Source organism: Mauremys mutica, chromosome 9, assembly GCF_020497125.1.
Source record: "Mauremys mutica isolate MM-2020 ecotype Southern chromosome 9, ASM2049712v1, whole genome shotgun sequence".
Classification (NCBI taxonomy): Eukaryota; Metazoa; Chordata; order Testudines; family Geoemydidae; genus Mauremys; species Mauremys mutica.
Window position 1 is genome coordinate 13291634 of NC_059080.1, and position 17352 is coordinate 13308985.

Genomic DNA, 17352 nt, shown 5'->3' on the forward strand with positions numbered 1-17352 from the left:
ACAGGTCACAGGTAGTAAACAAATATTCACAGCCTGTGACCTTTCCATGACTTTTCCTAAAAATACCTGTGACTAAAACTTGGGGGGGGGGAGGAGGGGCTTCCTGGGGACCCGCGGATGCTGGGGGAAGGCGGCCCAGGACCCCCTCCCACCAGCAGCAGTGTTTGGGTGTGGGAGGGGGCAGGGGACTAGGGCCCAGGATGGGGTGAGGAAGGCTCTGGGCAGCACTTACCTGGGGGGGGGGTCCCCAGAAGCGGTGACATCCCCCTCGCTCAGCTGCTAGGCAGAGGCATGGCTGCAGTTCCTGGCCAAAGAGAACGGGGGGTGGGGGGGGGAGTGGGGTGCCTGCAGGCAGAGGTAGTGTGCAGAGCTGCCTGGCCATGCCTCCGCCTAGCAGCTGAGCGAGTGGGTATGTTGCTGCAGGGAGCCCACACCTCACCTCACCCCATCCCCTGCCCGCTCCCATACCCAAACTCTGCTGTTGCTGGAGGGGGCCCGAGACTGCTCCAGCAGCAACCAGTGCTCCTGGTGCAGGGGCTACCTGAGCTGCCCCTGAACCAGGCGCATCGGCTGCTGCAGAAATCACGGAAACTCGCAGCCTTACTTATAAATGCATGCAAAAAAATCAGTCCGAGAATGTCTTACAAACAAAAAGGAGGCTACGTTTTTAATGTTATTCGCAACCAGTAGTTTGCCCAGTTCTAGAATAATATGCTTTATCTTGTAGCTTTACTTAAAAAAGTCTTACTATGTCTGTTCACTCAAATGCATAAATAAATATAACTGGCACATCAAACAAAATTCCTAGAAAGGAACACTTTCCCTACCAAATAAGAGTGTTTCACTGGCTGTATTATTTATTCGAGTGATCTCTACAACACCGATGAGGAGAAAGTACAGCAAGGAACAATATCTTCTGAAGCAAAAGAAAGAATCAGAACTCTACCTTTACTGGGAATTTAAGCTGGTTGTACACCTCTGACACAAGCAAATTGTGGCTCAGAGTCTTGCGCATCTTCATGATCCGCACAATTGCAGCATCAATTTGGTACTGCCGGTCCTGAAATACTCTCTCTGTAGTGCTTGCCTGTTCCTCTACCTGGATGAGCAGTTTAAAAAAAAAAGTTTTAGAAGAACACTAAAACAGTCAAAGTGATCCTTTTCTGGTTGTCTGACCTGCAGAGAGCTTACACATTAACCCCAGCATTTTTGGTGTCATGTATGTGTCTGACTTCCTTCCAAAGTCCTTTCTGAAAGGCTATTGTCTACAAAGAGAAACATATTCACACGGGGGATTAAAATAGTTTCAGCTATCAGCAGGAACCCAATGATAAGTTAATGCCTAGCCATAATATAGAGAACAGAATGCCAATTAAAGGCTCTAAATTCTCTTATTCCCATGTAATCTAGCCAGATTAATCCATAGCAGTTTGTAAAGTTTTCATTTAGTAAAGCTTCAGAATACAAAGGTCAATGGCATACACAACAACAGGTACTACTAAAATCTTTCAGATTCCTCGAACTCTGGGTAGACTATCAAATCTGATTAATAGGATAGCTGCAAGGGAATCTGGATTAGTTTGCTAATCCAGATTTAAGCCCTATGGTTCACTTGCCACACAAAGTACACCTGCATACTTCATGTAGGTGACCAAATATACAAATTCAAGACTGGACAAAAGAAAGTTCACTGTATTTTTAAGACATGCAAAAGATAATTGAACTAAGAATCCGGCGAGAGGGCAGCAATTGGGGGAAAAAACCCAAACCCATACCGTTTCTTTCATCTGGATTTGGTTTATCTTTATCCTGAAGAGCTTGTGTCTGAAATCATCATTGCATGTAAATTTATCACCGTCTTCCACGTCTTTGCCTTTGGGACTTTTCGTCAGTACTCTGGCTTTGCCACAGGCTAGTGACTGGAGTGTTCTCCTTAACTCTCCATCCTCTAAAGCAGAAACGAGCTCTTTAGTATTTTAGACAACAGCATTCAGAGACCATCAACCGCAGTTAATACTGACCTATCCCAGTTGCTTGCTTTATCTCCTCTAAACTGAACTCCTCGCCTTCATTAAACATAAGCAGCACCAGTGTCTGGAACAAAGAGACTTGAAGCTCTTTTTTGCCCTGTCAAGGATTAAGTGATCAGATGTTACTAAGTCTTCTTGGAAAGAGTCAAAAATCATTCAGGTATTGTACATTAATTCAAATGAAAACTTGGCTTGCAGGGAAGCTATCCATTTTATTCGGGTCAGGAATCTGAAAAGGCATATTACTAACCACCATGTGCTAACTGTGAAATACAGCACCAGTCTTAGACATGAGATGTTCAGTTACGATTTGTTCCCCACCATCACAAACATGGCGTGCAGTACTTATCTCTACTTTCAGACCAATAAATTAAGTAACATTTGTGTCGTTTATCTTGTGTGACAAGACAGAATTATACCATCCAATACCAGAGTCTCTGATGCATTAAACACAAAATACTTTGGGTAGCTCCTGCAATGGCACCAATCTGGACGGTCATTATATTAAAAGAAATTCAAGAAGGTTATTGCCAATGCTAAATATTAATCATATTGCAAGATTCTTTCCTAGAGGTATCCATGGTCATATCACAAAGTACCTCAAAACTGACAAAAGCCAGACTGCAGGAATACACCAGCAGAAAATAACCCAGAGATTCATACTTGCCTCTTTAAATTCTGCTTTTAGTACACAGTGACCTAGTGTTGATTGCCACTGAAGTTTCCTACCACTGTGTTTTCCCAGGTAGAAGGTCTTGAAGATCTCCTGCAGTTTTACCATCTAGAGAACAGGAAAGAAAGAAAAATTCCACTTCATTTCCATTTGCATTTATTTAAACAAATAAATGAAATGAAAACAAACAGTTTAAGGGAGGAGCAAGCTTAGATAGGAAAAACAATGTTAAGGTTTTGTTTTTTAAGAGGGATGTTAATCATGTATTTATGTCCTAAAGGTTGATCTATTTTAAAAATAGTTATAATCCTTAATCCTTTATTCAAAAGGCAATTAAACATTAACTAATGGCAAGCCTAAGACGTGTTCTACTTCTGTATGCAAAGTCCAATACAGTTATCCTTACCTCTGGTGGTAAGTGGACTTCCATAGGCACATAGGTTGGCCAATAACCCATAGTCAGGATGTTCACTGTTAGTTCAATGTTACCAGGTACATTTTGATTTTGCATATACTGCAAGGAGAAACAAAAGCATATTGAAAAAGTGGTGCTGTTCCCTTATTCTTACAGGCAGAACTACACAGGAAGTTAAACAGGCATAATCAGTGCCATGTCGGCACAGAATGCAAGTTAACTACATGAGTATTAGAACAAGTATGATAGCACTTTTCAGAGGCTCTCAAAACCCTTTTTGCTGTTTGTAAAGAAACCCATACACTGCCATTGTGGAGTACAAGACTATTTAAAAGAGAGAAACTGAAGCCAAGAGGTTAAATGACTTGACCAAAGTCAACCCAAATCAGTAGCAGAGCCAGGAACACAACCGAGTTGTGCTGACACCATGTGCTCTACTACATCCACTAGATCAGTGATCTAGTCTCATCAGCTTGTAATGCTGTTAAACTAGATATTCAACAAGTTTGCATATTTATTTCAATATATTTCCTGTTAAATCCCAGTAAGTACTTGTTCTGCTGATTTTTACTTCGTTATAAGTGAAATCAATTAGTAAACTAAGGTGGAAGATTCTCAAAAGGCACAAATAGGATTTGAGTATTCAATTCCCATTGACTTTTCAGTAGGAGTTGTGTTTCTAATTGCATTTTGTCTTTGAAAAAATCATCCCCTCCCAAGGATCTTTGTACAAAAAAGAAACCAGTTACAAAAACTGCACCCTGTAAGAGCAAGTTATTCTCTGCGTCTTCTGAAGGAGAGAAAGTTACTTCAAATGGTAAGAAAATATCTACAACTGGAGCTTTAAAACAAACATTTTGGCCATAACACACTGTGACCCAAGAACCTCAATGCTCTCTGGCAAGGAGGTGCAGAGGGGTTACAGGAATTTCTTGGGTTTGGCATGTACATTCTAGTTCACCAGAGTGTCATGAGAGATCTCAAATAAAAGCCAGTGTCACGCTGGTTATCAACATCATTGCAAAATGCATGTATGGATATTGTGTAAGGAGTTATGTATCTACACGGAAAATTATGTTCTTGAAGGTCTGTGTCTAGGGCCTGGTCACCAGCAAACGTGTATTCTGGCAAGAATGTATATCTAGCTGGCTCTTTACCTGTAAATTAAGTACTGTATAGTTCACATTGGATCTCCTATCACCTGTCAGAACCGAACGTTAAGGAAAGATTGTGGGAACTTCAGAGACACTAACTAACAGGAAGAGAAAAAACACCAGAATAGGGTGAGGGTAGGAGAGCTGGGGAGAACCTTATATTGAGGTACACTCCAAGGATTTGCCCTATTGTATTTGGGAGGCAAAGATGACACCCTCACAATCCTTCACTGATGAAGTAAAGGGACATAGCTTGCTTTATGAAGAACAGGTCTCAACCAGGCTTTGTTGAATATGCTGGAGAGAAGTTTGGCTGAAATAAGCTTTTTTTGTTTACACAGGGGTGTAAATTGTTAGTTAAATTTAGTCAGTAGAAAGTATGTTATGATTTTTTTATATGTAACCGTTTCCAATATTCTTATTCACTAGCACTTGAATCTCTGTTCTTTGATAACAAACTTATTGTTTTCACTATAAATCTAAGTGCTGTGGTGATAAGTAAATTGGTGATCCAGAGGCTGGTGGTTTCAAGGAGTAGATCCACAGCAGGCACAGCCAAGATTCCTTCAAGCTAAGAGGAGGTAGTAGTGAGGTGCCTCCCAACCCTGAGTACCCCTGGGATGCATCATACATACCCACAAGGAAAGTAATAGAACACTAGAGAACAAGCCATGGCAGGCTTTACAGCGATACCTGTTTAAACTGTATCATGATATCTTTTGAAAGTTCCATGTCTTTAAACATTCCTTCAAGCTTGCTGGTGAAAGCAGCTCCACATTCTATAAGAGAAGTTTTTATAATTAAAAAAAACCACAGTCAAAAACTAAGAAGCAACACATTTAAAATGGTGACAGGTTTCAGAGTGGTAGCCATGTTAGTCTGTATCAGCAAAAAGAACGAGGAGTACTTGTGGTACCTTAGAGACTAACAAATGTATTTGAGCATAAGCTTTTGTGGGCTAAAACCCACTTCATTGGATGCATGCAGTGGAAAATACAGTAGGAAGATATATATACACAGAGAATATGAAAAATGGGTGTTGCCATACCAACTGTAATGAGAGTAATTAATTAAGGTGCGCTATTAAGTGAGCTATTATCAGCAAGAGGAAAAAAAAACTTTTGTAGTGATAATCAGGATGGCCCATTTCCAACAGTTGACAAGAAGGTGTGAGTAATGCGGGGTGGGAGGGGGGGAAAGAGGGGAAATTAGCATGGGGAAACAAACAGTTTTCACTTTGTGTAATGGCCCATCCACTCCCAGTCTTTATTCAAGCCTAATTTAATGGTGTCTAGTTTGCAAATTAATGTCCGGGTTTGGCCAATGTACATGGCAGAGGGGCACTGCTGGCACAAGATGGCATATATCACATTGGTAGATGTGCAGGTGAACAAGCCTCTGATACTGTGGCTGATATGATTAGGTCCTATGATGGTGTCCCCTGAATAGATATGTGGACAGAGTTGGCAACAGGCTTTGTTGCAAGGATGGGTTCCTGGGTTAGTGTTTTTGTTGTGTGGTTGCTGGTGAGTATTTGCTTCAGGTTGGGGGGCTGTCTGTAAGCGAGGACTGGCCTGTCTCTCTAGATCTGTGAGAGTGAAGGATCGTCCTTCAGGATAGGTTGTAGATCCTTGATGATGCGCTGGAGAGCTTGGGGGCTGAAGGTGACTGCTAGTGGTGTTCTGTTAATTTCTTTGTTGGGCCTGTCCTGTAGTGGGTGACTTCTGGTTACTCTTCTGGCTCTGTCAATATGTTTCTTCAAACTAGACACCATTAAATTAGGCCTTAATAAAGACTGGGAGTGGATGGGTCATTACACAAAGTAAAAACTATTTCCCCATGCTAATTTCCCCCCCTACTGTTACTCACACCTTCTTGTCAACTGTTGGAAATGGGCCATCCTGATGATCACTACAAATTTTTTTTTCCTCCTGCTGATAATAGCTCACCTAAATTAATTACTCTCATTACAGTTGGTACGGCGACACACACACACACAGAGAACATGAAAAAATGGGTGTGTGTGTATATATATATATAATCTTCCTACTGTATTTTCCACTGCATGCATCCGATGAAGTGGGTTTTAACCCACGAAAGCTTATGCTCAAATAAATTTGATAGTCTCTAAGGTGCCACAAGTACGCCTTGTTCTTTTTACATTTAAAATGGTTATACCATAGGTCAGAGAGCCATTCAAATCTAGCACACAAATAGAAATTCAGAAAATATATTATTCTTAATTTAAGAACTGTCCTAGGGCCAGCCCATTGACCTAGTACCTGCACATTGATTTTAACGTTGATCTTCTGCATGGTGATCTTTAGATCCTTGAAGTTTGAACCTGGATTAAACTTTAGAAATCCTGTCTGACCAGGCACAAGATTTTGTATTATGAAACAGTGAAGGTCCATTGGTAAGAGCTGACTGGCAGTTACACGGGGCTGAGAGTCCTTAACACTGGATAAAAACCATGACCCAGGAGGAAAAAGCACATTGTATTTTCATAGCATAAGTATTTTGTGCCAGAATCCTTCAGATTTACCCCCAAAGACTAGGATGGTACAAACTAGATGGTCAGTTTGAACTTTAAATTCCTGACTTCTGCCTGGTACTAATGTATTTGCTTATATGAAATTGTTTTCTTATAACAGAATAAAATTGTTAAAGATAAACATAACATTCTAGAAAAAGATTTACACACCCACTGCATTTTCCGTTTCACTTCTTTCAAAAAAGGATGACCAATAAATAAATAAATAAATAAATAAATCTATCTATCTGTTATAGGGGGAAAACCAGATATTAATTTAGACTATTACTTCTAACAGAGAAAAGCAGGGAGGGAGGGCAAGATACTCACCATGTTTGAGTTTGGAAAGCATAGATTTTTCTGCATCTACTGATGCACTTTTCCCAACTAATAGCCGCTTTGCTAGATCTTTCTTATAGAAGGCCTCAAAGACATCTTTTCCTGTAATGTAAAGGACATGATTTGTTAATGATCAGATAAAACTGGTTTGTGAAAACTGCAACATTTAAATGAAAGGTTATTCAATAGGCCCCATCTAAAGTCCATGGGAGCTTTTCAGTTAACTTCAATTAGCTCTGAATCAGGTACCACATGAGCATTTAGGGCACTCTCTACAGCTAAATGATTGGAAGACAAACTAAATCCACAGAGATACTGCACGCTTTTTTTTTTTTTTTTTTTAGTGGCAGATAGATTAAAATCAACTTGCAAAGAAACATTGTTACAGATAAAACAACTGTACACAAACAAAATTGTAACCCTTACCATAAATGAACCTAAATATAATCATAATTTTATCCAGCATTTTTTCAAGTTCTTCATCAGTAGCTTCTTTGTTGCCTGCACGAAGCTTTGAATCCACATACTTAGCTAGAAAGTAAAACAGGTAAAAGGAATTGAAAAAACCTGACTCTGCCGGGCATCAGAATGAACCTACATTTAAGTTTTGACATTTAGCTCATTCTGGAGACGTTTAAAAAAATAAACCAAAAACTATGGTCCTTTTGGAAAGCCAGAACAATTAGACATTACCATGAACAAATTTAGCACTGCCATTTTGACACTACTTTCATTTATGCCTTTAAAACATCATTACATTGCAATAGTTCAAGGGCCTCTTCTCATATGAGTGAGAGTACCAGCTTAAATATAAGAGGACGAAAAATCACAAACTCATGACTATTCCACAGGCCTGCATCTGTTACTTTAAAATTAAGGTTTTTTAAGCATAATAAACCATAATCCACATAAAGGTCTATAGCTAAAGTAGAAGCAAAAGAAGGCATTAGGTACCAGAGTAAAATCTGTTGTTAAAATCGTTCTAGAAATTTAAACTTGGGGAAGAAAAATTGTGCATGCTAGCTGATTTCAATTGCCAGTTTCAGTTTCAAATGGTGGGAGAATATCTGCTAAAATTATTGAAACAGAGATCACTGAAAAAGAGGGTACTCTGAAGCAAATTTCCACTATCAGGGTAGCCCCACCAGCCCAACAGATAGCATAACAGGTATGGTTCCATTGCACAGGAAAGTGAGCGGGTCTGTATTTCTGTATGCCACAGAACACTGGTCCACAGGGGCTCCATTCACTGAGACGATAGAGAGATAGTGGGCAGGAAGGTCATATGGTTGGTGGATCCACTACTACTTAGTTGCATGGGCTGCAGACCCCTTCGTCACTCTGTGCACATATGAGGTATCACAGGGACTGCATAGACTCCTGAAGACCAAACTAATGCCATTGTCAGGAAAGTTTTGCCTAATCTCTGTTAGTGATTGACTTGGGTCCTGAAGCATGGCTGATATACCTCAACTCAACAAAAAAAACCCAACAAAAACTAGCCAGTGAAATGGTGAATGGTCATTCTTCATAATATCTAATTCTTCTGAAATCCTATTAAGTTACACCTCTACCCCGATATAACGCGGTCCTCGGGAGCCAAACAATCTCACCGTGTTATGGTGAGAGTGCGTTACATCGGGGTAGGGAGAGGAACCGCTTTTACTGCTCCCCGCCCCAGCTTCTCCCCTCCTCCCTCCAGGCTTGCCATGCCAATCAGGGGCCGGAGAGGGAGTGGAGTGGCATGCTCAGGGGAGGAGATGAGCTGGAGCGGGGAGTGGTTCCTCTGTGCCCCCCCACCCCAGCTCACTTCCGCAACACCGCCCCACCCCGCCTTGCCGCGCCAATCAGTTGTTTTGCACGGCAAGCCTGGGCGGGAGGAGAAGAGAGCTCAGCGGCAAGCCTGAGTGGGAGGAGGCAGAGGCGAGCTGGGGCAAGGAGGCCGCAGAGGAACCGCTCCTCACCCCAGCTCACCTCCGCTCCGCCTTCTTCCATGAGCACGCCGCTCAGCTCTGCTTCTCCTCCCTCCCAGGCTTGCCGTGCAAGACACCTGATTGGTGCGGCAAGCCTGGGAGGGAGGAGGGAGAAGCGGAGCTGCGGCAGGGGGGCCCCAGGGAGGGCCAGAGCAAGGAACAGGGGGGCACAGAGGAACCGCTTGCGGTAACATGAATTTGGATATAACGAGGTAAAGCAGCCCTGTCCCCCAGAAAGCTGCTTTACCACGTTATATCCGAATTTGCATTATATTGGACCGCATTATATCGGGGTAGAGGTGTATTTGCAGAAATATACATTGTGGTAGGAGATTATACACTTTAGTTATGCTTTCTTTTAAGCCTCCTTTCATATATAAAGTCCCATCATTCCCCTAATCATCTGTTCAAATTGCATAATCAAAAAACCCCAAACAAAAAACCAACCAAGAAAACAAAAAACAACTTCTATGTAGAAAGAGAGACTGAAAATTATACCTATCAGTTCAGCTGGTTTATTTGGTCTCTTGTTAATGAAGGTTTCAAATGCTTCTTTCATAGCATTGACAAATTTCTCATTCTTCAGAAAGCAGACATCAATAATATGGTCAACTTTATCCTTAAAATCTAGCAGCTCTTGGACCATAGTTTTGTCTTTTTCTGGGTTAATTACTATAGTGCTACCAAATGCCTGAAAAACAAAAATTCACCCTTCAATCAAAATTCTAAATACCAGCTCCGAATGAAATTTTCAAACAAAAGTTGGATGATGCAAAAGTTCAGATTTTACAATGAAAAAATGTTTGCTTCCCTAACACAACAATAATTAAAATGGCAGAATGTACTTGCTACACACAGATAGTATTTTGTATCATCATACCAAGATAGACAGCAATTAAAAAAATATCAAATTGCTGAAGTCAGTATATAGCAGAACTTGCATTTCAGAAGAGATGCAAACACAATGGTAAGCCAACTTTATGGTACAACACTTAAAGATGATAGTCAAACTATATACGACCAAAATATTACATGCTGTAAGGACTCATTCCTGCAGAGACTTACATGGGCATGACTCCCAGTGAAGTCAATTTCACCACAACAGTAATACAAAGCACTCTCCTACCAAAGTTAGGATGCCTGTGTGACAATATTATTAAAGTTACAGAATCATCTGCCCACTGAACACTGAAGTCAATGGGAGTTTTCCTATGAATAAATGAAGGATAATAAAGGTCTTTAGTGTTGTAATCTAGTATGTGTGTCCTTTGCTTTTTCCCCCTAAATCCACCACTCAATTAAAGCAGAGAATTTAAGTGTAGGCTGGAGCAATAGACTGTGCTGATACTCTACTCACACACTCAGGAATACAAATACTGCATGTATAAAAGTGTATTCCACTTAATAAGCAAAAACTTTACATTTGTTGCTGAAATTTAGTGCTTTTGGATTTTTTTCTATGTGCAACACAAGGCAACAGCAAACTAACAAACCCCCATATATGCTGTTGTCAGCAAACTGCTCTTTCAGACAAGATCCTAGCTTGGCAATATCCATGATGCTGCTGCACAGACAAAAGTAATCAAAATACAATCACGTAAGCTTCACTGTTAGAAATAGAGAAGTGTTTTTCCTTTGGTACACATAATCGGTATGAATTAACATTTTAAATTCCAAATTTCTCAGTGGACTTTTCTGAACAAACGAGTGGAAACCCAAAGAGTTAACTATAAAAAAAGATAACTGGCAGTATCACTTAAGGTGGTGGTGTAAACCAAGCCTATGTCAGTATAACTATGTTGTTCAGAGGTGTGGAAAATCCACACCTGAGTGACACAGTTCTACCAACCTAGCCCCCCGGCGCAGATAGCGCCATGTCGATGGAAGGGCTTCTCCCATAGACATAGTCATCACTTCTCTGAGGTGGAGTTCCTATGCCAACGGGAGAAGTTCTTCCGTTGGTGTAGGTAGAGTCATCATTAAGTGCTACAGCTCTGTAAGTGTAGACAAGGTAAACTTGACCTGGAAATAAAGGTATAAATGACAGCCAAAGTTATTCTAAAGTGACAGGAAGATACCAAGAATGTGTCTTTCCTCGACCAATACACGTTTTTCTGTGTAAACCAAAAACAAAAATCCAGATTTTGGAATGATACTTCAAGACAATATTCAATTATTCTGAAACAATACATCATTGCCAGTGCAATTTCACAGGTTGTTCAGTTGCATATAAGCATGCTGTTTAAAAGTTTCCAAGTCATCTGTTAAAACTATGTTACATCTTTCTAAGCTGTAATACTTGTTTATGAAAAGACATGTTTTGTGGACAATCCTCAGTGATTACAAAAAGTCAGTACAAGATCCTTGATATATATCAGTACCTTTATGTATTCAATCCAATGCTGTAAAAGAACTTGCACTCCACCTCGGACCCGACTGAACAACTGATATAGAAGAGACAAGTCTTGAATTCTGTTTTCATCAAGAAGGTGGTTTAAACCTGTGAGTTTGAAAGTTTAAACATCTAAAAAAGGTATAATCATTGGAAATGATCCATGCATGCTACTGGAATGTAAAGAACTTCAAATCTCATGTTAACCCAGCCATATTATCACTCAATATATCCATTTCTTCTCCAATGGAAGAGTTTGTCCATTTTTTTTTTTGACAGTCAAACTGGCTAGACAACAAAACACAGAATGGCAATCTGAATTAACTCTGTACCTGAAAGCCGTTGTTTAACTGGGCCACATATCTTGGACTGTCGTACTATACATAACTGTCTCATCACATAAGCTTTGCTCACTCATACTTCATTGCTCCTTTAAATTCAGTAATAAAAAAAAGTTTATGCTCCATTAGCCCCTGGGAAGCTTTGCTTGGAAGCTCAGAAGTCCTAAACCTCAATTTTTGCAGAAAATTAAGCTTTATAACCCTATAAAAAAATGCAAGTCTCTTCATGTAGCCAAGCAGCATCTTCATCTTTCTTATTAACCTCTTGGTAGCAGATGTCTGAAAAAACCACAGCAAAGTCCAGGGACATCACACAAGTAAGACCCCAAATCCCTCTTCCCAGCTACTAGAAGTGAGGGTAACAGGTGGGGTCAGGGCTTCTTAACAGAACACCCTCCCCCACCAATACCCACACACCATTTGGCTAACAGGTGTCTAGTAATTTTCAAGTCAAAGGAAAAATAATAAAGCATATTAGATGAACAATTTGTGCAAGCTGCACTCATGTATCCATTATTCACCTCCCTTGGAGCACACATGGCCTCATGACCAGGAGGAGAGATTATTACAGGGCTAAAGTCATGTATCTTAACTGCTTTTGCCTTCTTTAGAGTACAGTAGCATGTTTGCTTGCTAATCCTGAATGGTCTCCCTTGCTACATCAGGCCCTAACGCAAAGGCTACCCCCACTCGTGATCTTCAAAATGTTACTTGAATCCTCAGCCCAACCTCTGTATTTTAATTCTAGTTTTCCTTCTGCTCTGCAATGTATTGGAAGACACCATTGTGGCTCCTTACCTCTGACAAGGAGAATGGGACTTGCTCTCCTGCAAAATGTTCAGTGCTATTTCATGAACTGAGTAGCAAGGAGTGTTAAAGAATGATGTGGCTTGTGTCCTCCCCCAGCACCCGAATGTGTCACTTTCTTTTCAGCACAGGAATGAAAGCCCCGAAGCAGTAATTAGAAACATTTCTATAAAGAAGAAAGATTACCTTTCTGAAGAATGGCTGTTAAATGTTCACCTAGCAGTTGCTTTTCTACAGTAGCAATTAGTGGCTTCCTATAGAAGAAATGTTTAGAATTACTTTTCCTTTTTCTATCACTAACAGTTTTAAATCCCATTTGAAGAACAGACTAGCCTGACTTAAATCTACACTTGGCATTTGGTAGGCTCCTGATCAATAACTCAAGGCAGTTTGTTTAATAAATATATTTAACCTGTTTCCCCCAGTAGGTGACTCTACATGCTGGTTGCTGACTAGGGATTTATAGTAAACTCATCACTATGGTATCTGAGTGCCTCGAGGTGATGCACAAGATGGATCTCATCAGGGCAGAAAGTTAGGGAAGCAGCTCCTCAGGGAATATGCTTCCTCCAACCTCACGCAAGAGGGCATTCAGGCCTTGCAAGAGACCATAAAGCAAGGAGACAGTGACCAGGAAGGGGCAAAGATGACAGGTATTTGAACCAACAGCTCCTAAATTAGAACGGGGATTTTGCTAATAATGGACTCAGGAAGAAGGGATCCACTGAAGGATCTAGCAGGCTCTTACTCTAGTGGCTGAGGGGGTAGGGAGTGGGGACAGCAGGACTGGAGCAACAGCACATACACAGCAGTCCCAAATCCCCTCCCTCAGAGAGTTCATTTCTGGTGCTGCCTCCTCATTCACTAGAGCAGCATTTCTCAAATGCAGCCATCAGCAGATTTTTTTTGCGGCCACAAAAGCCTCCAAAGCATGGGTGGAGATTTGGGGCGGGGTGGGGGGGTAGGAGAGGGAGCAGCAGCCTCTCCCTGCAGCATCCAGCTGTTGCTTCTGAATAATTGTTACCAACGGCAGCGAGATGCGCTGCCTGGGTGTTTGTTTTGGCGCCGCCAGCAGGGATTGGCATCCTGCACCACACAGACTCCTCAGGGGCTCCAAGCAGCCCTTCTGGAGACACATGGGGATGGTGTGCACAGCGCCGGAGGCGGCTATGGTGTTCAGTCACTGGGGCACTCCTCTGCTCCAGCTTGGCTGGGGCATGGGGATCCTGGGACTCCACAGATAGCCAGTAGCAGATGATACACCTTCCCTGGGGTGGGCTCTTGCTGAAGGACTATGGTGGGCAGGGACAGAGAGACTGGTTTGTCAGAGTGACCAGCAGCAAGAGCTCTGGTCACACTCTGAAGCCACCAAAATATTTGTTGGGAGAACCCCTGCACTATAGTAAGAGGCCGCTATATCGTTCAGTGGCCTGCTCCCTCCTAACTCCAATGTAAGCCCTGCTGCCCACGTATTCAAAGAGGGCCATACATCCTGTTGCAGGTCTCCTCTTCCTCCCAGTAACCACAGCAGTGACCTCAGAGCATGTCTCGGTAGGGGAATTCCAGCATCCCCACCAGCCACCTCCTGCACCTGAGTCCACCCCGAAAGGTAATCTTCATTTTAAGTTTCCAGGGTGATGACTGTGTTATCTAAGAAACTGACATTCAAGGGGTTTTCTTCCTTGAATGGTATTTACATCCTTTAAGTAGCTTAGAGTTTTCCCTCTGAGAATACCCAATAACTATTGCTGGCCTCTATCTACTTTCGTTAGGAAGGTAACTGAGTATTTGCTCATACAGGTAGTTGCCACTGCTAGTAGGAACACAGGCTCTCTCCCCTAAAATGACCTGCAAATCAAATTAATTGCCCAAAAGTCAAATCAGCCTCTAATCTGAACCTCTCCAGTTAGCTGTACAAAATAAGACAATGATCGATTGGCTCCAAGTAGTTTTAGGGAAAAGGAGGAAGCATTTGGCAGCTCACATTACATTTGTATACAAATAATAAGTTCCTCAATAACTATAGTTATTTTGTGTGGCAAAAGCCTTCAATAGGATTAGAACCAAATGGCTAAAGATACCAAGCCAAGGCAGATCACACACTTACTGTGTACTTTGATCCAAGTATGTGATAATTCTGTCTGCCTCTTCTTCTAATCGCTTATTGACATGATGAAGATACTCTGGAACCTGAAAAGATGAAAGAAAGTTATTTTACTCTTTACATAACGAAGAAATGTTAAAGAGATGATGGGACCAAAGTCTGGCAGCAGCAGCTACAGACCAATTTTTAGACCAAGAACACCAGGGCCTAGAGTGATGGTGCTTGAGTACATTTGCCACCAATAGTGTCTTTAAAAAGGTAAATGTGTGGGTCACACTATTGCTGAGAATATTTCCTGCTACCCTGATGCACGAGGAGAATGCACTACAGGAACATATTATTTTGCTCTCTCTTAGCTAAGATGTTTCATCAGTGGCTGCAAACAAGAGGAAAAAGATTAAAACATAAAATACCTCTCGTTCTTGCATAAGCCTCTGCCCCTCTGCTGCATACAGACGATTAGTCTCTTCCAAGAATCTATGTTCAAAAGAATCTTGATAAATCTAGGGAATAAAGAAGAATTCAGTTTAAAGCAATGTATCCTTGAATACAAGTGTGATGCTTTTTTCAGTTTTCTGCAAACTGAAGAAAATGTACTCACCTGCAAATCAGAAAGCATACTTAGAAGGCTTCGGAGCAAACTCCTATCAATAGCCTCACCATTTCTTTCCCTCTCAATCAGGAGAAGAATGCCATCAATGGTCTTGTTCTGAACTTTCTGATCGCTAATTATATGAGTCCTAAATAACTCTAAACCCATATCCCTAAAAAGATAAAAAATAATTTTCTTAAATAATTTGCATCAGAACCATTCCTGATTTTTTATTTTTAACCATTACAATAAAAACAGCACATGTTCTCAATTCTGATACTCAAATATTTACTTTCTCAGAGTTTCCTAAGCCATTTCAGAGGTACGTAAATGCACACATACCACAATAGGCAACTATCTAAAGTAAAACTCTTGTACACATTCTCATATCTGCATATACACAAGTGAGATTTATTTTTGATAATCACCTTGTTTTAGGACATTAACCATTCTTAGCCTGGATTAGCTGGATTTAGAAAGATTAAAAACTGATATGCCTTAAAAAGTGTTTCCTCAGTTTAATATTAAAGACTAGCATATATTCAAAGATAAAGCACTTTTGTCATAAGAACTAAGCATGGCATGGAAGCCAGGGTTCTAATCTCAGCTCTATCACTGGCTGTCCTTAGCCAAAGATTTTAAATGGTGATGTGGAGGCAGGGATCTCAGTTTGGGTGTCCAACGTGATGCCTTAAATGGGTCTGATTTGAGATTGGGTACTCAGTACTTTCTGAAAAGTTAGACCCTTAAGGTATATCAAGTTGGACGCCCCAAAACTGAGGCATCCAATCATTGCAATTCACTTTGAAAATCCTGACTGTAACATCTCACTGATCATGTCTTCACTATGAGCTAGGGGTGTGATTTCCCAGCTCATATACACTTACTTGCACTAGCTTGATGAGAGCTATTCTGAGTATAAATAGCAATGTGGCCATGGTAGCAAAGGCAGTGGCATGGCTTAGCCCAGAGGTCCCCAACGCGGTGCCCGTGGGTGCCATGGTGCCCGCCAGGGTGTTTAAGTGCACCTGCGTACTGGCCGGCGGATGAGCATCCGCCAAAACGCCATCGACAAGCAGCGTCATCCGACGCCTCTGGATGATGCTGCTTGTCGGCAGAGATGCCTATTGATGTTGGCAGCATTTCGGCGGATGCTAGTCCGCCATCACAGTCCTCCGTGGCTCGTCGTCTGGCACCCACCAGACAAAAAAAGTTGGGGATCACTGGCTTAGCCATATTGAATACAACCTGCCTGTAGGTATGGACTCAGCATGGGTAAGCCATGCTGTTGTGGCCTCTGCTACTGCAGCTACACTGCTATTTATACTTGCACTAGTTCTCATCGAGCTAATGTGAGTATGTGTACAGGACGTGGAAATCACAGCTCTAGCTGGTACTGTAGACATAACCTTAGTTTACCCCTTTATAAAATTAGGAGTTGTACATATTCGTTATCCAATATATTTAAAGCATTGTATCTTTAGAATGTTACAGATGTAACAAATATTCTCACTACCTTTGATAACCAGATGTGTAGCCAATGACCCTTTGACCCTAAATCCTGGCTTTTCAATTACCGAAAAGGCTTTCTTGTATTATGCAAACTGGAGTTAGATGGTATCAGTTCAGTTAAAATTTGGTATTAGTCACTGCAAAACTCACATTTCATGTAAATGAAATTCAAAATCTCTCTCTCTTCAAGGAGGACAGAAAATTATAAGCTAGCTGCAATTCCTATATTTCAAATAGTAAGACAGTATGAAAGAGTTTTTAAAAAAAATCTATTTTATTCTTTGCATCCTTACCAAATAGATGGCAGCATTGAATTTTGAAGAACATAAGTTCGATCCAGGAACAAAAAGATACTCCTAATCATGATCTGTTGGGGGAGGAGGGAAAAAGTCACCAGCATTTTTATATCAGTTGAAATTGAAATGCCATATACCTATATATGTGTATGTGCCAAAATTACCAACAATTTCGGGAGTATTCTGCATTT

General features: G+C 41.1%; 1 protein-coding gene across 4 annotated transcripts in view; it reads right to left on the bottom strand.

Moving 5' to 3' along the window:
* Window positions 1-17352, bottom strand: part of CUL4B (cullin 4B) — a 38235-nt gene that overhangs the window by 4817 nt on the left and 16066 nt on the right. For all 4 annotated transcript variants that reach the window (XM_045029130.1, XM_045029132.1, XM_045029131.1 and 1 more), the window contains 15 exons: window positions 17159-17232; window positions 15363-15525; window positions 15175-15264; window positions 14765-14847; window positions 12844-12911; window positions 11499-11617; window positions 9616-9808; window positions 7571-7675; window positions 7136-7246; window positions 4966-5051; window positions 3110-3217; window positions 2698-2811; window positions 2022-2127; window positions 1776-1948; window positions 947-1099 (listed from right to left, as the gene is read on the bottom strand). In XM_045029130.1, coding sequence (XP_044885065.1) covers window positions 947-1099; window positions 1776-1948; window positions 2022-2127; window positions 2698-2811; window positions 3110-3217; window positions 4966-5051; window positions 7136-7246; window positions 7571-7675; window positions 9616-9808; window positions 11499-11617; window positions 12844-12911; window positions 14765-14847; window positions 15175-15264; window positions 15363-15525; window positions 17159-17232 — 1746 coding nt within the window. The remainder of the gene's footprint in view (window positions 1-946; window positions 1100-1775; window positions 1949-2021; window positions 2128-2697; window positions 2812-3109; window positions 3218-4965; window positions 5052-7135; window positions 7247-7570; window positions 7676-9615; window positions 9809-11498; window positions 11618-12843; window positions 12912-14764; window positions 14848-15174; window positions 15265-15362; window positions 15526-17158; window positions 17233-17352) is intronic.